The sequence below is a fragment of the Heliangelus exortis genome, chromosome Z (genome assembly GCF_036169615.1).
Source record: "Heliangelus exortis chromosome Z, bHelExo1.hap1, whole genome shotgun sequence".
In the NCBI taxonomy this organism is placed as follows: domain Eukaryota; kingdom Metazoa; phylum Chordata; class Aves; order Apodiformes; family Trochilidae; genus Heliangelus; species Heliangelus exortis.
This window is the reverse complement of record NC_092454.1, coordinates 49718302-49740895: the sequence shown is the minus strand read 5'-3', so window position 1 is coordinate 49740895 and position 22594 is coordinate 49718302. Positions and strand designations below refer to the sequence as shown.

At 38.9% G+C, this 22594-nt stretch overlaps 1 protein-coding gene across 8 annotated transcripts in view; it reads right to left on the bottom strand.

Annotated features, from left to right (window-relative positions):
- The window catches only part of IQGAP2 (IQ motif containing GTPase activating protein 2), a 123885-nt gene that overhangs the window by 9507 nt on the left and 91784 nt on the right, over window positions 1-22594 (bottom strand). For all 8 annotated transcript variants that reach the window (XM_071731496.1, XM_071731497.1, XM_071731494.1 and 5 more), the window contains 16 exons: window positions 20737-20827; window positions 16219-16380; window positions 14859-15001; window positions 13509-13679; window positions 11921-12004; window positions 11212-11283; window positions 10978-11047; window positions 10444-10652; window positions 9605-9754; window positions 8655-8818; window positions 7834-8058; window positions 7060-7200; window positions 6626-6710; window positions 4816-5048; window positions 2513-2645; window positions 1279-1381 (listed from right to left, as the gene is read on the bottom strand). In XM_071731496.1, the coding sequence (XP_071587597.1) occupies window positions 1279-1381; window positions 2513-2645; window positions 4816-5048; window positions 6626-6710; window positions 7060-7200; window positions 7834-8058; window positions 8655-8818; window positions 9605-9754; window positions 10444-10652; window positions 10978-11047; window positions 11212-11283; window positions 11921-12004; window positions 13509-13679; window positions 14859-15001; window positions 16219-16380; window positions 20737-20827 (2236 nt within the window). The remainder of the gene's footprint in view (window positions 1-1278; window positions 1382-2512; window positions 2646-4815; window positions 5049-6625; window positions 6711-7059; window positions 7201-7833; window positions 8059-8654; window positions 8819-9604; window positions 9755-10443; window positions 10653-10977; window positions 11048-11211; window positions 11284-11920; window positions 12005-13508; window positions 13680-14858; window positions 15002-16218; window positions 16381-20736; window positions 20828-22594) is intronic.

The following is a 22594-nucleotide window of genomic DNA, read 5'->3' as shown; positions in this document are numbered from 1 at the left end:
AGATACACTGATTTTCTTAAATAGCCCACACGTTCCTGCCATTTTGAAACAGAAACATTTAGAAACATTTTTTGGGGATTGAACAATCAGACCTGTAAACTGGCTGTTTTTAAGCCCAGTTTGCATATTTTGGAAATGCCACCAATGACCAGCCCTCTGGTCAACTTTGTGGCCCCTCCTCTGGACAAGATCTTGGATTAAGTCCAGAAGAGGAGCATGAAGATAATCAGAGGACTAGAGCACCTCTCCCATGAGGACAGGTTGAGAAAGTTGGGCTTATTCAGCCTGAAGAATTGAAGGCTTTGAGGAGATATCATAGAAGCTTTCTAGTAGCTAAAGGAGGACTGCATGAAAGCTGCGGAGGGACTGTTTAGAAGGGTGTGTCGTGATAGGACAAGGGGTAATGGTTTTAAGAGTAGATTTAGGTCAGACATTAGGAAGAAATTTAGTGTGAGGCTGGTAAGACACTGCCGCATGTTGCCCAGGGAGGTTGTGGGTATCCCCTCACTGAAAATGTTTTAGGCCAGTCTGGGTGGGGCTTTGAATGACTTGATCTAGTAGATGGTGTCCCTGTTCATTCAGGGTGGGTTGGAACTAGATGATCTTTAAGGTCCTTCCAACCCAACCCAAACCTATGATTCTTGATTTTCATGCTACTCATGTGCAAGAGACTTGCATGTCGTCTTCTCAAAGAAGAAAATCCTGTGCAGTGACAGTGAAAAATGAAAAACTAGCAGCTATGTTAACAGGCTATCCTTTGAAAGATGGTATTATTAGTGACATTCTAGCTACTTTCTGAACAGTTCACATCATACTGCAATTAAGGCAAATTGAATATAATTCACATTTATTACATTTAACTTTCTAGTAAATTTGCGTAATCATTAAAACTTCATTTTTATTTGGCAATTAACTATCAAAATTAAAAAATGCTGTTTTAAGAATTCTTTGCACATTATTTTTCTTTCTAGCTAATGCTAGTAAATCTTAGGAGCAGGTTATTAAAAATCACTTTCTATGTAATCACTTTAAGTAATTTGAGCACAACTGGACCATTCTGCTCAGAACTTTGACATTTGGATTGTGAATAGCATAATTTATTTTAGGAGTGAATACTGCAGTTAGAAGAACAGATTGATGTTATAAAAAGCGTTGGGAGAATAATTCCACAGTAAATGAAGAAACTGTCACTGAGAGAGAAATGACAGTATTCAAATCAGGCCCTCATTGAATGTGCCCCTAGAAGGAAGTTATCCATAAAGATGAAGAACAACATACCAAGAAAAGACTCTACATCAGGAACAGGTCCCAGCCCTTCCAGCAACTCATTCAGAAGGTCATTTGGCTCAGTGGCAATGGCATCTTGGTGCTCCAGTAGTAGCTATGAAAAAAATGTAAACGATGTCATCATAAAAAAAAAAAAAATTTCCCTGTGTCTTTGTGCTCATAAATAAATCTGGAGACTAAATGTTGAAAAAGCACAGACAACAAGATCAGGATTATGGAGGACCAAAGGGGGCAAACATGCTCAGTTCTGGAGTATGAGGTTAGCATTACTCTTGCTTTGTGTGGTTCTTCAGCAATCCTCTCTGCTGTACTGAAGTTTAGGATTTCTCTTCAGGATTAACAAAGTATCACAGTGCACAAAGATAATCCAGCAAACACCTTTTCAATAGACCAGGCAATTTGCTTTGCCTTAACTGAAGCTCACTTGTAAATTGGTGTACTGGGACTTGGGTATTCCACTTTATTCATGGTGTTTCTGACAATATTTGTAGGAAGTTCTTTGTGGAGTCTGGATTTTTGGAGGAGCTCTGGGTTTGTTTTTTTTTTTTGGCTTTTAGAGGGAAGGGGTCATGGGAAGTGAGGGAGGAGGATGGAGGGGAGCAAGGGGGAAGGTGGAAGGGAGAGGATAGGGGATACCTTGCAAGACAGGAAGGAGACAGTAAGATCCCAGCTTTAGTAGGACCACGTGGTAAATGTTGAATTTACACCCTAATGAGTCATACTACTTACTGCAGTTAATCTGTTCTTTACCCATGATAAAAAGCTGGCAAGATGCCATAGCTTGGGTCCTTCTAAATCAGAGATTTGCATCTACTTCTAACAAAACATATGACAGAATGACAGAGTCAAGAACAACACTGATTTTTTCTGCATTCTCAGAGTAAAACAGTTTCTTCAAATTTGCATCACTTTCTGAGCCAAGACAGGAGAGGATTTGTAAATATAAATTAGTTAGAAATGTTACACTAGTTTTGAGAAAAAATGTTTCTCCCTTCCACCAGAATATGTTATATTCTAATTGTTATTCAAGATGATGCTTTTACCTGGGAAGAGTCTTCTAGGAAAAATGCAATCTAACACTTAGTTCTATAACATTTCAGAGATGAAGGAACTAATAAAGAAGAGATACAGAACATTAAGCCTTCCCCAGAGGCTGACTGTTGCAAATACTTTACAATCTATACAACACTTGAGTCTGTTGGCTAGTATAGTTTCATTAACTTACTGAATGAGTATTGATAATTTCTTCAATGGAGATATATATGACAGGTTTGCTAAGGGTCACCATGTCAGAGTATTCATCGATATTGAATTTTTCCTCTGGTTCAGGAACATCACATGCTGCTTGAAAGAAATTCCTGGAAGAAAATGAGGAAGACTTCAATAATTGTTCTTATCAGGTCACTTAAATGTGAGTTAAAAACTCACTGTAAAAAAACCCCAACAAAACAACACCACCACAATTAAGTCTTTGACATACATTATACTTCTCTTACAATCTGCAATTTACACTTAGTGTTTGAGGGAACCTTTTGGAGGCAACACATTTACACATCAATACAAATGACCAACCATTCCATCTTTCCAGGACATCTGTGTAGAAGACTCTTCTAGAGGTAATTTTGTTTCCTCATTATTCAACAATGAGTGATAACTTTGTAAATTTTAAACACTTAGAGAAATCTGAATGTAGCTGTCTAGAAGCTAAAGGATTTCCCCAGAAGACTCTCCAATTTTATGAAGACACTTTGAAATATGAAGTGTGCTGAGAAAGAAATATTTGAAATAGCTGCACAAAATTACCACTTTGACCACAACTGTTTAAATCACAGTTACTCAGGAACTGGACTGATAGAAGCGACAGAAAATGGGATCTTGTTTATAGATGCAAGAACCTTGAGAAGAAAAAATGTGAAGTATGGTTGAAGTGTTATTTTGACATGCCCAGCATGTAACTGGAGAAGTGAGACCTGCCTCAAGCAGGTGACACTCCAAGCTACTGACAGGTTCAGGGATGTGCATAGACAACCAGAAGCCAGCAAGGTACTCCTTTCAGAGGACTACTTTGTCTTCCAAAATGAAAGGACCTGAATTGGAGCAGCTGAGGAAAACAGGGTTTTAAGAGGAGACCTATAAGGATGCCACAAAAGCAGTTCTGTGTCCAGCCCTGCAATGCTGAGGAGGATGAATATTTCAGGCTTAGAGAACCTTTAAAGTTATTATTATAAAAAAAAAAAAAAAAAAAAAAAAAAAAAAAAAGAAAAAAAGAAGAGTTCCTCAGTTTAGAGAAGAAAAACTGAGGGATATGATCAAGTTTTAGAAAATCACTGTGGTACTGCATGAGATGGGTGAATTCATTCATCAAATCCCACAATAGTGGGACAAGAATATGCAACAAAACTAGCAGATAAATGTTAATGTCAAATAAATGACAGGAAGCACTGTTTAGCCAAAAGGTAGCAAATGTATGAATATTGCTACAGGACGAGATCATGGAGGCAGATGAACTCAGTGGTGGAGGAAGAGTTTAGACAAATTCCTGCACAAGTTCATAAACACTCAGGGTCTAGGTAGGGCTGGTAGCTTTTAACATAGCTGATACTGCAGTTGCAGAGTGAATACAAGCAGAATATGTCGCTGAGAAAAGCCATCATTTATGTCTAAGGAGGGTTTGGTTAAAGCACACAGTGCAGTCACCCAGAAACTCAGTCTTGTATAAAGTTAGCTTAATTAGGAGAGGGATTCTTCCTTTTGTAGTGATCAAAGGGCCAAGTAGAGTAAGGCTCTTTCATTAGCATTTGTTATTCTTGCTAAAACACTTTCTACCCTATTGTTTCTTCCGGTTTATGTCATACCCTTAAATAGTTCAATAGCAGAATGACTAAGTTTAAGTATCTTTGTGTTCATGGTCTCTCAAAGAAACCCATTGTATGAACAGTGCAGTTGCTTTCATGAGGAGCAGACACTAAAGCTGAAGGTTCTGTGTGTGTCACAAGACCTGAGGGCACTTTAAGCTAATAATAGCCATCACCCAAAAAGATGGGCAATAACCCCAAAGAACCTGTGCCCTAGTGCAGAAAAACATGCAAATTCCTATGACTGTACAGGATGAAAGAGTAAAATCTGCATGGAGTCTCTTGGCAAAGATGAAAGGATAGGAACAAAACCCACAACTTTTCCCTGACCAGTATTTTTCCCAGACAAAACATTCAGCTGTCCTTCTGAACCAAAGAAGACATTATTTCTTCTGGATAATCAATCACCTCACACTGTTCTCACAATCTGTGTCTGCAATAAGGAACCCTTACTGCAACCAAGCCAGCAGAGAGGATCAGTTCTCAAAATAGTGCCCAGGCAGAAATACCACCTGTTACTCTTGCTTCAACTTCCCCCTGCTCAAGTGACAATTTCTCTATGGCAGATCACTGAATAGTTTTAACTCTGAGTAGGGAATTCTTATGAATCATACTCATGCCTTACTCATCCTTATGCTTATACTGCATAGGTATTTGAGAGGGCTTTGCATACCTGAATTTCTGGTATGTCTGTGAGAGGTAAGTATTCATAGATGATAGATGTTCACTCTCTCCTTCAAAGAGTTTGTTAGAAGCAGCATGCTGAAGGACTTTTGCCACACAACCTAGGTTCCTCCTCTGGTCAGGATGTATCTGGCCCCCAGCTGTTATATCAATTATATCAAAACCATCAGGAGCAACGATGGCAGGGTTCATGTAGCGATAGTACAGGAGGTTGCCAACAATCTATAAAAAAAAAATTAAGAGATCTCCCCTTTGCATAAGGTAAATATATCTTACAAAATATGATCAGTTATTTCTACTGAATTGAACCATGGGAAACGGTGCTAGATGAACACCTAAGACTTATATGTTACATATGTGGCTAACTGAAACATCCTGTGGTCCTTTATCACGTGTGCTTCTTAACAACACCTCTATAATATCTGTGGACTTTTAGAACCACTTTGCAGATTGGTGCTGGTTTTAGTACAGCTAACATGAGGCATTAAGTAAACACAAATACAACTTGTTTCTTCTGGATTTTGCAAAGTTCAGCTCCAGAGGCTCATTCACTGAAGTGCTATAGATACCTGCCAGTGTTTAATGTATCCATTGACAAGGGATCCATCATTTCTCACAAGGACTGCATGCAGCCCTAAAAGACCAGAGAACAGACTTTCCAAACTGCAACGTCTGTAATGATGTTACAGTATTGTATTGTGCACATGGTAGCTTCATATCATTCCTGATCTCAGAAGCTGGTAGGACTTTTCTTTTTGCAATTTCTCTCAGCTTATGTGAAGCCAATTATGATTTAAAGGCTTTCAAAGGCTTTCAGGTAGAGTGTCCTATGTTACATTTGCTACCTTTTTTCCCCCATAAGTTGAGCAATTCCTTAGATATGCATTGCTGGAGTGATGGACAGAAGTGTCCCATAAGTGCTGCTTGGAAGGATTTCCAAAGCATTGTTAAAACACACCAAAGCAGAGTGAATTTTTCAGCTGAGGAGTCTGAAGGCCTTTACACACCAGAATGTATATACATATAATAATTAAAAAAAAAAATCAACAACAAAAATCCCTTGAACAGTATATATTTTTGAAGCATAATAGGGAAGTTCTACTGAAATGAATACCTTGTAATTTTAGAACTGTTTCATTAAACACTAAAGAAAACATCTTTATATTCTAATTTGAGAGACCTGTCAGTCTCTCAGCTGGCTGGAAGGCATGTGGAGAAATTCCCCTAAGCCTTCTGAAGAGGCACCAGGGCTGTGGAAGGTAAGCAGTGACCAATGTGCCATTACCATGCTCATACTTTCACTTTACTTTTCAATGTGTACAAATGTCATTGCTCCAACTTTTACAAGCACCTTAAATGTAACGTAATGGTCTGCTTCTATTTTGGTTTTAAAGCCCTTCCTCACTGTATTTAAATCCAATATTAATGTCTTGTTTTGTTTTGTTTGGATTGTTTTTTATTTTAATAAGTTAACAGCTTCAGGGAAGGGGAAGGGAAAGAAAATTAAGACCAGTGTTCTCCATGAAAGGATTTCTGGTGCTAAGAACTAGACTACAAAACCAAAGCACAAGATGATTCATATAAACTCCAGCCTTCTAAGAACAGTCACTATCCAAAACAGGCTGAGCACAGTCTTCTGTAAGAGCTACTGAGCACCCAGGTGAAGACCTGCTACCCCTTTACAACCCAGTAAGTGCTAGGCTCCTTCAGTAGATGCTGGTGTTCTCAGTTCCTTAGAAAGCTTAGTGTCAGTAAAAATCCTCTTTGACAATAGAAGAACTTGCTGCTGGTATGTATACCTTTAACAGTTCATCTTCTGTTGCTTCTGGGAATTTCTCATGGAGTGAGCTCTTCAAAACTTTGGCTATGTATTTCATTCCATAACTACAAATAGAACAGGTGAAGAGACAAAATATTGAAAAAAATTAGATAAAACACAAAACAACCATTCTAGTAAGCCAAGTTATTGCCTTTGCCTACTCACTTCACACAATACAAAAATGATAAGGACAAAACACTAAGTTTCAAGTACAGGGAGGCCTTTAAGAAGCTGCAGAGCAGCTTAAGAAGAAGCAGAGCAGGCGTGGGGAAACCTCTCCCTCTGCTGGGCAAGTCATTCCAGAGGCACATACTGCAAGCCAGGTAATTTGAAATGATGTCCATTCCTGAATTTCAAGTGAAGCTCCACAGTTCAATTGAACTACAGCTTGGAGAGTCCTAACTCGGCACTTACGGCATCATATTGAGAGAAGAGAATATGGATGCAAGGACTTTGTCAGTGACTGCTCGCAGACTCTGAATTGATGCTTCCAGTTTACTGACCACCTCTGTGTGTGTTAATGCTTGTTCTGTGGTTACATCGTATGGCAATTTGCTGCAAAGGAAGCAGATATTAAGACAGTCAAAATGTATTTGAGAATAAAATCTTGGGTTTTTCCTTTGTAGTGGTAGTCAGTGAACAAAAAAAGTCAGATAAATACAGCTGATGTTGACAAAATAAAAAAATCCTCAGGTGCATTAGCTTCTTAGGGGTTTTTTTATTTGTTTGGGGTTTTGGTTGGGGTTTTTCTTTGTTTGTGTGTGTGTGTGTGTTTGTTTTTCAAGGGGGGCAATAAATTTAGGTGGTGATGCACATATTATCATATACCTTCCCTTAATTATAAAAGGGAAATCTTACTTTAAGACATGCATATCCACATCCCAGCTCAGTCATAGCTCTACAAAAGCCTGGGGCACTACTAACATGATATTATAAAACCTGGGAAAAAATGTTACCAATTCTTCTACAGGAGAGTCTACGACAACCTGTAGAGATTAAGTAATTGACTTCTGAAACTCATGGTCAGCAAAGGGAGCTCCTCTCCCCCCAAAATCTCATTATGCTGCAGAAAGATGGGGAAAGGATGTAGGGACACAAGTGCAATTTGTGAGAGAAGGAAAGGAAGAGCAGAACTGAAGGATCCCCCAAGTATTTAAATGGTACAATATATCCAACTTCCTTACTCACCTGGCCTCACCAGTCTGCATTTCTAGCTGGTTTACCCACGACTTGTACACATCCACAGGACTAGTGTTGATTATGAGGGACTTGTCCTCCATGATCTCCTTCACCACTGGGGCCAGGAGCTGCCGTAGAGTGTTCTGTCCACGAGCACCCCGATTAAAGCTGACGACCATCTTAATGACAGTGGGGTTTCCAGTAACAATATCCTGTATCTGGTCTACCTTAGAGCTGTGTCAAGAACAGAAGAGTTCTTAGATCTGACTTTTGTATGCAGTTATCAACGTTGTCAAACCCCATACCTTTCAAAGCATCATGTTTCTATGTTGAAACAGTCATACAGTCTATTTCTTAGACTTTCAAAACAAGATTATAGAAATAACTACCTTGATTATATAGGTGTTACAATAATGTCCCTAGAACATCACATAGTTAGTGGCACCTAATATATACCTGATTCAGGCCTAAATATCTGTTCAGCAAATACCTATTGAGGCCATAAACCATGATTTTATTGTTTCAGGGTAAGCCACCACCCTCTATCTAGAAGATACATTTACATGTATTTACACTTACATACATTTACATGACTTCTTCCTTTAAATAGACAAACACAAAAGCAAGAAACCCTAATGTGTATTTTTTTCCCCTACAACTTTTTAATGCAAAAATATTGTCCATTATAGAAGGTTTGGGTTTTTTTCTGAATTAGTGTTTGCTTGAGTTAGTGAATAAGTAACAAATATATTTATACAGTTCTACAGCAGTTTAAAGATTAACTATCGAACTATTTTAGGTATGAACCGTTGTCTTATGAGTTTACATACTTTATCTCCTCTTCTAGAGCAGTTTTGAAGAGTTTGAGAAGCAGATACTCTTCTCGTTGGTTTGAAGCATAATTATAGAGAGTGAAGATGACCGTATCCATAAATTTGGTTGATTTGTTTTGCGGCATCTGGAAAATCAGCTTCGCCAGATATGTGGGATTAGTCTACAACAAATTAAAAAAAAAAAAAGAAAAAAGAAAAAAGAAAGACTTAAACACTATAGTTCAGACTTAAACTAACCCCAACTGGGGCAGCTCTCTACATTTCTGTTAGCACAGAAAGTATTGTGTGTATGTTAGTTTTCTACACAGGCTCAATTTTTTTCCAAATTTTAATGCATAAGCAGTACTGAATACTGCACAATTAGGTATCTGTGAGCAACACCAGTATGGATTTTATTTTTAGCCTCCCAACAGGATCTCTGTGCATCAGGTCCAAGTATTAAATGACAATGTACCAAATTACGATGACTATCTAACAAGAGGATGTTGAATACTACCTGTCAGCTTCTGTATTAGCAAGCATCCGTCCTAGGAAGATCTAAAATTCTTCTAGAAAAACTTCCATGAGATGAGATAAAAAGAGCACAAGAAACAATGCATTACATGCAATCACCTGCATAGCAGAACTTCCTTGCCAACACATATCAGGCACAATTAATAGTGACAATGCCTTGCATGGACTAAAACATAGATGGAGGAAAATATTTTTCTTTGGCTTCAGTATAGACTAAAGTTATTCTCAAGAAAAAGGCACCTATGTATCCTGCACAGTTTAAAGATAGCAAGGATTTTCTCAACTACAGGAAACACCAGTTTATGGTAGTGTTTGCTGCAGCCTACATTCTACTTCAGGAAATCCTCTCATTATCACTACTACAATCACTAAAACAAGCAAGCAATATACTTCTAGCTTTTTGTCAGCAAATAATTGCTGACATTAAAATTTACCTGTAAAAGGTAGAATAAATGTTGGTAAGCCTCCAGTTTCTTTCTTCTCTCTTTACTCAAACTTTTGATACCCTGTCTGTCAACCATAACCATCTCTTCCAGCTGACTTTTGCTCTTTTTGTTAAGTTTCTTACTGTGCAGTACCACATCCTGCAGGCAGATCATCAAAAGTCTGGATTATATATCAATAAAAAAGGTAAATAGCAAAATTAACATTTTCAAACCATGTTAAATGTGATATTCCACCAAGGGCCCTTACTAGCAACTTTGTATATTTTGCTGCTCTATCTTGCCAATAATGACTGGGAAACCTGATTTCATGTAGAGACTCATTCACCATTTGATGATGAACAGGCTCACAAGTGTGACCAGAGTTCTAGTCCATTCTGCCACAGAAAACATGCTTAAAATTTGTCAAGCAATTATTATTGTCCACAAGCAGCAAAATGAAGTGTGACATTTTGGTAGCAAACAGACGTACCACTCAGGACAAGAGAGCAACCTCTACCAAAAGGTATTTTGCCAAGATTAGTTAAGACGTGCAAAGAAACTGCTTAATATACTAGGAGTATTTTAACTAATTGAGGATGACCAAGTGCTGTCACAGGTTGCTCAGGGACATTGTGGAGTTTTGATCATTGGAGATATTAAAAAACTTTCTGGACATGGTGCTGGACAATCTTCTCTGGATGGCCCTGCTTGATCAAGGGGGGTTGGACCAGATGACCTCCAGAGGTCTCTTCTGGCCTCAACCATGCTGTGACTGTTTAATTCTGAGCTCTTCACCACACAAGTGCTCAGTGCATGCTACCAAGGGAGTTTGAGTAAAGCCTGCTGACCTGAAGAGTGATTCTGTTTTTCACCAGAAGTCCAATCTTTATGTCCATTACATTCAAGTCCTTCTCCAGCTGTTGATTGGATCGAATTTTTGTAACCACTTCTTCCCTTAACCTTGTTACTTCCAGCTCTTCTTGAAAGTCTAAGTCACTTTGGTCCAAGAGGTAGGCAAATTTGCGCAGGACAGTCAGGGGTGGATTTTCAGCACCAACTATAGTTGAGGTAAATAGGTTTGTTAATTGACATAATCCTGAACACCTTTTAAACCCTTAGGAAACTGATCACTGTGCAGAAAGTTCTGGAACTGTAGATAAAAGTTTATACCAGTTAGAGCAATATTTTTGTCATACTGGGTAAGTACAGCTTACCACAATAGGTTCAGGGGTAAAACAATTAGTCTACAAAGACTTGCACCTTCTTTTGAAGGGGAATACGAGACTGAGAAATCCGTGGTCAAAGTTGTTTTTTTTTTTAAATTACTGAACACAGTAACATACATCTCCACAAATAAACAACATTCAACTGTTTCCACTTACTTAGTGTTCTGTAGTCCTCCCTGGCTTTGTTTGCTCTGAGAAATGCTTGTATCTTCACAATTTCATCATTCTGGAAGGGACCAAGATCAGGCAAAAGAATCCAGTTATGACACATTTCTGCCAGGAACACACTGAAGAACCTGCACCCTATTTCTTGAGATTCCCAAAACTGAAAGTACAGTTATATTGCCCTATTCTAATGCTTCACATTTGAAACACAAAAAAAGGACTTACATGGTCCTTGAAGTACTGTAGCCGTTTTCTGTAAGCCTTCTTTGCTAGCCACATTTTGACCCATGACTGAATCTGAAAATTAAATAAAATTAAGTAATAACCTGAAATGTAGTGCACAAACTGGTTTTTGTGTGTTTTAAATTTGCTTCTGGCAGTCCTCTTCTGCAGGCATGCTGTTACCAGATGGGCTCCTACAGTCCCATGACCAGATTCAAGGGCTTCCACAGAAACAGCAAGTTGAGTTCAAGGCTCTACCACCTGTGTGTAGAATTATCTTTGGAAGTAATTTCCTACCTTCAGGTCTCATCTCTCAAGTGTGAACCACTCTCCTTCATAGACAGGAGATCAACAACCCATATGTGATCTACATTCTTCCCACAACACAGTGTCTCACTAGCATTCCAAGAAAGTGAACAAATTTCAGACATAGAGATTTGACAGATTTTAAGGAAATGATAGCACACTGTCAGCTCAAATATTTTTACATTTTGTATTATGGAAAGGGAAGTTTAAGGAAATCTTTAACATGAGACACTTAAGTTCAACAAAGTCAAACACAGAGATCTCAAAAAACAATTTACTTAACTGTCAATTAAACAACTTCCAATACCATGCAAATTTCTGCCACAAAAGTCCCTTCAGTTTAGTGGCAGAGGACAAGGCCAAGGCAAAGAGCATATTCAGGACACAAAACACAGTAGGATCTTACCTTAACAATAGCAGCAACATTGCCTTGAAGCACCTTCAATCTCTCAACATAGCTTTTCCTTTGTTTGAATCCTTTCCAGAAAGCCTATTTTAAAAAAGGTAGAAGACCATTATTAAGAAACTTCTATTTATTGAAGTCTACATTTTTAAATGTTGTTAATGATTTCAGTGTATCTTGTAGAGAAAAAAAAAGGAAAATGAGATATAAATAAGTTTGCCTTTATATTTTTAAGGTTTCCAAATACATTTCATGTTAATTTTAGCCAATCTCAGCACACACTTTGTTGTCCAATATATTTTCCTTCTTTTCTTGCAGCAATCCTTACCACAAGTACACCCATCTCCTTTAGCATTGTAGTCATGGGCTTCGTCCCTTACACGGAAGACTCTGCCAGCTCTTGTGCATTACATCCAAAATTTGTCCACTACTTACTCCCAGTGGTCTTTGCCTGGCCTCTTTCCCAGTGTTCTGCTCTTCCAGAGTTACTCAAGATCATCTTGTACCACAGATAACCTCCCAATTCCCTCACTTGACTCCGCCTTTGCTAGCTCAGAACCAAACTCTTGGTGAGGAACCCAATAACAGATATAACACAGTTAACTCACAGTTTTGCCTTTCTTCTCAACCAGTTACACTAGCCGTGTCTTCTCATTGTTGCCTTTTCACAAATAATTTATATTTTAATGGCCATAGAAAACAAAGAATAACTATTTATCTACATTTCTTCATATTTTTGAACCTGTTCACAGACACTGAATTCCACAAAAAGAAGACTACAGACCTTTACTGGGTTCAGACTCCATGTCAGAAAATGAAAACCCAGTTCAAATGACAGCTGGTAGTAGTAAAAGTATTTCTCACAATGAATTCTTAAATTAGGTTACTATAGATCAGAAAAAAGCAATACATTTTTCTTTAATTTTTGGGGTGTGGGAATGTGGTGTATTGGTTGATCGTTTTCAGGACTGGAATAAAAGCTTCTAACAGGAAGTGGCTATTTTACCATGTAAAACCAATGCACATACATTTGCTAGTGTTCACATGCTGAGGAGAAAGTTACTTTTATACTCCTTTTGGAGTTCAAACTGAAGACATCCAAGAAATACTGCCAAGGCCTGAGAACACGATGGAAGCTGCCACTCCCCACCCATCTATGACTTCATGGAGCAGAGGAAAACCACTTCCAAGTGGGGATAGTCTAGAAAGGAATGTACTTAAGTCATGTTTGCCAAGGAGTTTTTTGCTCTGATACTCAACAAATGCCTTCTGATCTTGTACTGTGCATAGTTAGGTGTATCACCCAAAAACTGACCACTTTAGAATAATGCCAGGTATATGTAGTTCTGAGCTTCTCCCACTGTAATAACTTGGACAGCAGGTAGGTAGGATCCATTCTGATAAAACTGCATATTTGCTATTTAAAAGCACAATTATTCCCATGAGGACAAGAACATATTTGCAGATGTAGAAGTCTGAACTTGTGAAAACAGGGAAACAGACCTATTTGAGAATTTTATTATCAATGACATGATCTGTCACATGCAGAAAGTTGCCCAAGCCATGTTACCTTCATGTTCTGGAACAATACCTGTATTTTGATGGCAGATGGCTCCTGGTTTTGAAGGTATGCTTTCCTCTCCTGATAATTTTTTCTGACTAAAAATCCCCTTGCTCGAGCTTGCAGCTGAACAATCAGATTTTCATTGGCAAGCCACAGCTGCTCTCGATTGTAATCTGCTGTAACTTGCCCAACAATGTTCTGTTAAGAGATAATGGAAAAAAGTAATTTAAAATCAAAAAAACCTCAAGCCAAAGCCATCCTGGAATTTTGACTGTATTTTCTTCATCATCCATACAGATCATCCTGATTTACCCCCACGTTGTAATCAGTATAGTGGAAGAGCTACTACTGAATTTTACGGGAAGGGTAACTGAACTCCTTTCAAGCCTCAGTTATTCAGGTGGATAGAATATGTTGAGAGAAGGTTTGTTATGCTTGGGTGAGTTTTGTTTTCTTAATATTTACAAGGTTTTTATAGAAGTTAGACATCTGGAAATACTAACTGGATCACGGAACCCTCTATAGAGAAGCACACACAAGTAATACTACAATCAGAATTTCAGAAGGACCTACACTGGCTTTGTGCAGCAGAGTAAACCTGTAACCTAGATGTGCTGAACCAAAAAAAAAAAAAAAAAAAAAAAAGTGCAGAAGTTTGTGTAATGTACTTTGTTCTAAGTTACAACTGATTCTAGTGTAAAATCCCTACAGTAAATGAGTTAAAGTATTGCACTCATCCTAATAGGTTGGACATTAGAAAGAATTTCTTTACCGAGAGGGTGACCAAGCATTGGAATGGGCTGCCCAGGGAAGTGGTGGATTCTCCATCCCTGGAGATATTTAAAAAGAGACTGGATGTGGCACTCAGTGCCATGGTCTGGTAACTGCAGCAGTAGTGGATCAAGGGTTGGACTTGATGATCTCTGAGGTCCCTTCCAACCCAGCCAATTCTATGATTCTATGATATGATTCTACTGAACTTGGAGACACAAGAATGTTGTGAAATGATTAAACTTTCTCCAAACACATAGTCAAATTCATTTTCATAGTCCAGTATGAAGTTCAAAAAATGTAAGAGTATAGGAAAGCAATCAGATTTTCCTCCATCACTGTCTGCTAGTGGCCATTAAAAGAAATGCTGTAATTTCCAGCTAGGAAGTCTCTGAATCGTTGTCAGACATTAGTTAGGAGGCCAAGCTATCACCTTCTGCTTAGACTTACGTTGTTGCTATTGCCTGAAGCAGATTCTGAACTGAAGTCATCTCCAGACTCACCCAGCACACCTTCTTCCATTGGTATTGCCCTGTCTTGTTATCCTCTCTCTCTTTCAAATGTTTATGCTACTTTTGCATTAAAAGCAAATTTTCAGCCACCTACCTGGATTTCTACACCAGATAACCATGAAGTTTTTGGTACAATTCCTTCAGGCACAGCACAGGTGCCTTCCTCAGTTTCCACATTGTAATAGTAATAATACATGTTTTTCATTACAAGTTCAATCCATGGACTTTCATTAGAGTCTAGAAGAAAAACACCATTAGTACACATTTGTGCCTGTTATATTGATAAATTACAACTCTGCTTGCTTATTTCCCATCTCTACATTTGCTACAAAACCATTGCAAAGTCACTATGTATCTTGTGCCAGTTTGTCCTAAGGATGCTTACAAAATATCTCACTAAGTGGAATAGGATCATTCTTCCAGAACAAAACAGCTATGAGGTTTGTTCAGATCCACTGCCAGCTTCACCCAGCCCCAATATGCCAAGTTAGTGCTTGCTCCTGTAAACAGTGTGTGCTTTATCTTCTATCACCACTCATCTAAGTGGATCTGAGACTGTGTTTATAAAAAAAATGTTGTCTTCTGGAAAAATGTTGGCCTTACTGACACTTAGCTCACACAGGACATTTCCTATGTCCACATCATTGTCTTGTTTGGTGCTGTGGTAAACAAGCCTGTACCAGGGTAGACAGGAAAAACCTCATTTCCTCAAGGACAAAAGGCCCCAAGGTAAACTTGATAAGGTCAGTTACGCAAATGGGCCTCAAAACTCATTTTGCAGGATAAAACATGTCCATCTGTTATAAGGAAGTCTGCTACAGTACCCTCTTTAAAAAAAAAAAAAAAAAAAAAAGTTAGCTAATCCTGGCTGCAGTAGCTATGATGAACTTGCAGCTCTAATATGACTAAACATCCACTGTCTTAATCCTAGCAGATTGTAGCCCCAGCTGTTGTGATACCTGCTGCTCTGACAATGCACATGGAACACATATGGGCCATGGACACTCTGGCAAAACCTGGCTTAATCTTTGACAGTAACATGTAAGGCTGAATTGTGCAACCTAAGCCTTCAACAGCTGCTAATAGGAAAAAATACTAAAAAAAATAATCAGAGTAATATGGTTCTCTGAAAACATGGATTAGTTTGTTGACAGTCCTAGAGAAGCTGCCTTAAATTCACTCAGAGGCTAGTTTGAGATTTTGGAAAGTTTTAGTTAGGCTCTAGAAACAGATAGACTTGTTTCTCCTCATGTACTGTGTGGTCTAGATGATGTGCACAACAGTTCAGTTTCACAAAAGAAGCACTTGGGTAAGTAAAGTTTGTCTCAAAAGATTTAAAATCAGCCACTGCCTTCTGCAATTTACAGTGATTTTACACATGCCCCCTGTGCTAGTGTTCCAGTTGCATCAGTGATGTGGAAATTTGGAACTATCTTATTCAGGAAGTTTTTTACCTTCTCTAGTTTTCAGGTTCTTGGCCTCAGATAGGTGTCTGAAGTAGGTTTCAGCACACTCAGGAACGACTCGTAACCCAAACTTGGACTGCAGTATCATGAGGATTGGCTGTGATTCGCCTTTCTCCAGGCTCTTGTTAATCATTGATGTTCCAGCAGCCACTAAAGTAAAGTAATGGCACAGAAGATCAAGAGGTTTGTACACTATGTACCCACACTTCTAGCCTCCATCAACTTTCATAATGGACTTCTAAGGCTGGCACACAGACATCATGACATACACATCAATTAAGTGCTTTGGCCATCCGAAGCCTCCTTCATGCATGTAAGGACAAGTATTTCAGAGAATAGGAAGCCTGTTAGCTGGAAAGAGTGTGCTCTGACCAGGCTGGGGTACAGCCACTGGACAGCTGCTTCCACATCAAGTCACAAATCAGATGACACCAGGGCAGGGGTTGAGTATGGCAGACACCCCTCCAACTCAGTTTTTTCAAACAGGCAGGCAATCATCTACTGATCACTTAGGAGCCTTCTACACATGCACGAAGTCCTTAGGTTACAAGCTGTAAAGCTTAATATTCACTTTTACTGTACAAAATGGGAATGAAATCCAATTGTCTTGAGCAAAGTCATGGAACACTGAGAGGATCCTAGTCAGTGCTGGGATAAAGTTGGACACCTCAAGTGATCCTTTCTTGTTCTTATCCTCTGAGAGCTTGTTTAAAGCAGTTGCAGCTAATTCATTCCCTTGAGTTTGCCAGAGATGCAGCTTTTGCTTCCAGGACACATAGAAGTCACCTGAGAGGTGATGCTGTGAAGCATGCTCAAGCTCTTGAGGTTATCCAACATCACCCTTACAATCAGGCCTAAATCAGGCCTTTCCAAGTATCCTTTGTTTTATCCAAGTCCCACCATGACCAAAAGAGCTGATATCACGATACCTGACAGGATGTAACAGCAAATGCCACTTCAAAATGTCCTACACACTAGACCTATATGTTGCTTTAGAAACGGATGCTCTCATCTTTATGGTGTTCCCTTTACATCTAAGTTCACAACACATGCACACAGAAATAAGTGAACTGAGATACAGCTGGAATATATACATTAAACACTGGCTCAAGTGAACCTGGTTACCTTTATATCTCACAGCTGCAACACCAAACACTTTGCATTATCTTGTGTATCTTTGTCAATACAAAAAAGGTCCCTTCCCACACTCAGTGTTCTGCCTACAAAGAGCTGACTGAAAACATGCTCAGCATCAGAAGCCTACATACAGGAGGCACCACATGAGACTGAGCTAGCAGGAGAGCATTTCAGCAGGAGAAAGTCAAACTAACAACAGAGAAAAAACTAAGACAATATGGGTAGCTTTGGCTAGACAGCAACAGATCAGTCTCCAAATATATTGGCAGCCAGCTGAGAAACAAAGTGATCTCACAATGCCACACCACCACCATCTGGATTTCCATCAGATTAACATCCTGCTGCTTTTTTGTGCTTTGAAATAGATCCCTTGCAAACACACGTGTACACCAAGAGACTGGAAGTGACTTTGTATCACAGCAGTGGTATCGGGATGCCCAAGCATCCAGCTTCAGCAGTGTGGAAGCAAGAAAAACTGGAAAGCTACACTTCCACCAGCTTGCTGCTGATGGCCCACAGGGCTCTGAGGGCTCAGGCCTACTTCTACACAGTGCCAGGTACCAAACTGACTGTGGTCACCAGTATTTGAATTATTTTCTTCTTACCTTTTCTTCCTCATCCTGCAGTTATGTGGTGTCAGAAGCTATTGTTATTAAGACTGAAGAGCACAAAATCTTTAAGAGTTGTTTTGGCAGGTCCTCTGCTGCCTACCTTTTTCACATTTTATTAATTAATTAAGCCTGCATGTTTGAAGGAAAATGTAAGAAAAGTGCTTAGTAGGGGACAAAAAAGCAATTTAAGACAAATGACTCGTTTCTATTCCAGTGCTATCAGCTGGAGCTCAGCCAGCCCAGCTATGGGAGAACTGTGGGCTTGAGAGTGCTCCTGCAACAGCTGGAATGACAGCACCAGATCAGCAAGGCAAAGGGCTGTTTTCTGCACCCATCCTCCCTTCACACAGCCACAATATTCAAAGATGCAGCTGCCTGGTGTGATAAGCCTGAACTCTCAACAGGGCCAAAGATCAGCTTTTTCCAATAACACGGCCTCTGTCATCACAGATCCTACTCTGACAGACTTTTCCTGTGCAGGACTAAGGTTGGTATTAGTATCTATTCCTGAAGGTTATGCAGCTGAAATTTGGCCAATATTGTTTTGTCTTCCACTTAGATGCAGGGTGCAATGGTTAAATTGACTCAAGAAGTGAAGCAAGTCAATACAAACTGCACAACAAACACCACAAGGAATTAGGAAGCACACTACCGTTTGCTGAAGATGTCTTCCTAAATGAAGATACAAGATACAGTCCTTCACTGTTACAAGACTGTTTCAGCACAGCAGCCAGCATATTCTCTTGCTTTACTGTTTATTCTATTGTCATTCCTGCAGCAATGTCAAAGCTGAATGCAAAAAAACCAATTTTAACTGCCTTGCAAAGGTATTAGATTGGAATGTGGCCTATTGTTTCCCTTTCAAAAATAGCATCTCTGAGATAGATAAAAATAAAAGTTCATTTCCAAGGTGTGATCGAGTTGAACTTTTAAGTTTAGCCTACATGAACACAACATGCTAACTTCCCAAGACAGGATGTGTTTGCTATAGGAAGTATCAGGTTCTGTGCTGTGGGGAAATTTTAAATCTCAGTTTTGAGCTGCAAAACTTTACAGCTCTTCCTAAGAATGTGCTGTGCTGACTCTGCTTCCTTTCAACCCAGAGGAGTTGAGTGCAGGAAATTAGTAGCTTTTTCCATAAGTGAACTTGTGTTAAAACAGTTCTATTTATCATACTTGGTTGTGAAGAGTTGTGCCTTCACTACAAAGAAAAATTTTATTTTTTAATGAAAATATTTTACTGCAAATAGGTAGTAGACGGAGCAGTGGCTTATCATTAGCAATACTATATGGCATTGGTATATGGGTACTGCTATGCTAATTTCTGCAGGGCAGTTATGAGATATATTCTTATTGCTTTTACACAAGCAGACAAAAACAATGGTGTATTTAAGTCACACTTTAGCTTTAACTTACATCTGTTTATAAGCTATGCACTTCCTTCCCTTCTGCATACTCACATGTTTCCTCATGCCTCTGGGTGGCATTGATACAAAGCTGTTTTTGTTCACAAAAGGTATCAGCACTCCTGACTACAAGAGCTCTGTTGGGACAACGTGTGTGTATCTGATCCCATATCAGAATATGCAAGCCAGCTGCTTTTCCTTATAGATGCATGACCTACAAAAACACTTCAGTGTATCTGACTGGATACAGTAAGGCTGTATTTGTTGATTAAATCAATTTCAAAGTTGCAGGAATGGTAAATGCAACATTTATGTAAAAGTGATAGAAGATTTTGCAGTAGGTAGCTGTTTTTCTTTTCTTTCCCTGTGCTAATATGGACATTGCCTGCCCCTAAGTAAACAGGCTGCTGGGCTGCAGTGCACTAACAAAGGCTAAACACAGTGCAGGAATGCACTGACTTCAGCAGTTGTATTCACAAGCTCTTCAGAGTGCAAAAGAAGGCAACACTTGACTCACCCAAAGATCAAGCAGAAGGTCAACCAATACCCAATGCCAAGCTAAGAGGTTTAGCTGGTCCGTGCTGGCCACAGGCAGGTACAGGTAGGGATGCCAACATCTTCTCCAATATGACCCATACACCATTTACACTTCCTTCTGCATTACTTGCCAAAGCATATTACGTATTATGAATATTTTTCTATGATTATTATATTCAATCGCAACATTTAGAGAAGTTGAGTGCATCCAGTACAAAAATGCTCTGACAGGATAAGCCTCAGGACTTTTCCTGCAGATTTCCTCCTCTTCACAGACTGGAAGAGCATGTGTTTCTCCAAAAAGACTGATTGCTCTTTTTATACTGCTTTTAATGTCACTGTGTTCCTAATTTTTCTTTGTTAGCACTTAATAAAAGGCATTATGATGAAATAGGAATAAGCAAAGTTGTAAACATAAAAGAATTTTCTCTTAACAGCATGCATGAAGAATTCAGTTTTATATAAGCAAAATAAGCTCCCAAATAACATACTCCTTATCACTCACACATCCTTCTCTTTCAGCAGCTACTTAAAGATACACTGACACTAGAAATCTTGGTCACAATGTTAATCTATATAAACAAATCCACGAAAGTCCTACTCAAACCTTAAGGATTGCCACTTCAGATAAAACCAACTTCACTCCTTGAAATCTAAGTAACCCTAATTTCTCTTTAACAAAGACCATGCATTTATTTCTTCTGATGTATGTGAAGGCCTGCCACCATAGTCCTGAAGTGGAAAAATTATTTATCAATTTTAGTTTTTCAAGATTAAAAAACCCAAGATCAATGCAGATGCAGATTAATGCTTACAGATTGCAGCTTCATTTATATTGTTATTGGCATCGTTGATTCCTTTTTGTATTTCATCCAGCCACAGAAGCGCTGATTCATCTTGAGTTTCCTGGAAAAAAGGGGTGAATAAAAGCCTTGAAAAACTGAATTATAGCAAAAATTGTCTGTTTATCAGAGATCTATTAATATGTTAACTCTCCTCTTGCAAAGTCCTTGGACACAAAAAAGAATTCGGCAGCTTAAAATCCACAATAAAAACCATTCATATTGTATTTACTGACTTGAATAAAATCCTGTTCAAATACAAAGCTCTGATACTTTTCATGTATGGAAGACACAACCCTGCTGAAGATCAGTAAAAACTTTCAACAAAGCCAGAAACATTTTCATTTCAATGATACCTAGGGAAAGTAATCTGAGAGTGAAATAAAACCACATGTCAGGCAGCACTTGTGGTAGTAGCACAGCTAGCACAAAGCAGAAGACTGCAGGAAGTTGGCTTTCTTTCAAAATCCCTTATTTGGAAAGGATCTGCGTGTACACCTGAGTATACATTATATTAGAAAATTGCAGTAGAAACTGATACAGAAAGACAGCTCAGGCTTAGTAATGATGACAAAGCTCAGGTGTTGAGTGTTGCAGGAATGAAGCAGCAGAGCAGGTCTCACTCTTCCTCCAGGCTGACAGTGCATAGCATTAAACCCAAGTTAAAACAGAAAAGTGCAGGAAAGTGGGCTTAGCATCCCCACTGACTAAACTACTCTGATTATCCAGACTCACAGGTGAATCAACTCTTCAGCTGAAAAGATTCGGTTTCATAGCTAAAGTGACATTTAAAATATAATCCAGTATGTAGAGGAACAAAACTAATTCTAAAGAAACAAGAGTGCCAGAGCAATAATAGACTAATGATGAGAGAAACTGGATTGTATTGACTAGATAAAGATCTAGGAATATACACACACAAATATTTCAGGAAAAAAAACAACAACCCCGCATCAAACAACAGCAAACAAACACAAAACCAAAAATACCCCCCAAAAACAAAACCAAAAACCACAAAACCCAGAGGCTCTCTCAAGCTATAACAGGGTGCACAAAGAATCAGCTTTACAATGAAAAGCTTGTTATTTTGCACCCAACACCAGGCTAAAATAAATCCGTTAGCTGCAGAAATTACAATGGAAAATGAGGTAAAAATACTAAATCTTCAATTTGCATCATTTTTGTAAGGAAGGTAAGAGGATATCTAAATAAAATGAAGTAGTGTCAGGCAATCACATGACAGTAGACACACACAGCATGCTTTTTCTACGAAGAAAGTTAGTTAGCACTTGAGAGTGTATACTAAATTCCCAAACTGCAGCTAACAAATTTGAGAGAAGGATTGAGAAATCGAAAGGAATTCCTTATCTGATGTCCAGCTTTTACACAGTAAATGCTAGAAAAGCCACAAATACTGCTCTGAAGCCAAGTACAGCTTATGCCTTGCCTCTCTGCTAGCTCAGAAGGCAGACCAAGACTGGGGTAATTTTGTCTGCTGTAGCAAGCTGTTGTTACTTGGCATTAAGTTAAAAAAAAAAAAAAAAAAGGAAAAAAAAAAAAAAGCCATACAGAAAAAAAAGCAGGGATCAACAAAACGTCAGATGAAAATAGGGGAAAGGTTTTCAAATCTGCAGGCTGTGGAGGGGTGGGAACTGTCAGAGCAGAGCCAGCAGCCAGACTGAAGGAGGACAGAGCTGACAGAGGGTAGGGATATGTAGAAGGCAAAGCAGACCACAGGTTTTTTTTTTTCATATGTGTGTCTTACTTTCACCTTTGCATTCACTAAACCAAGATCACAACACTCTTCTCCAAGACTTGCTTTTTCCTTGAG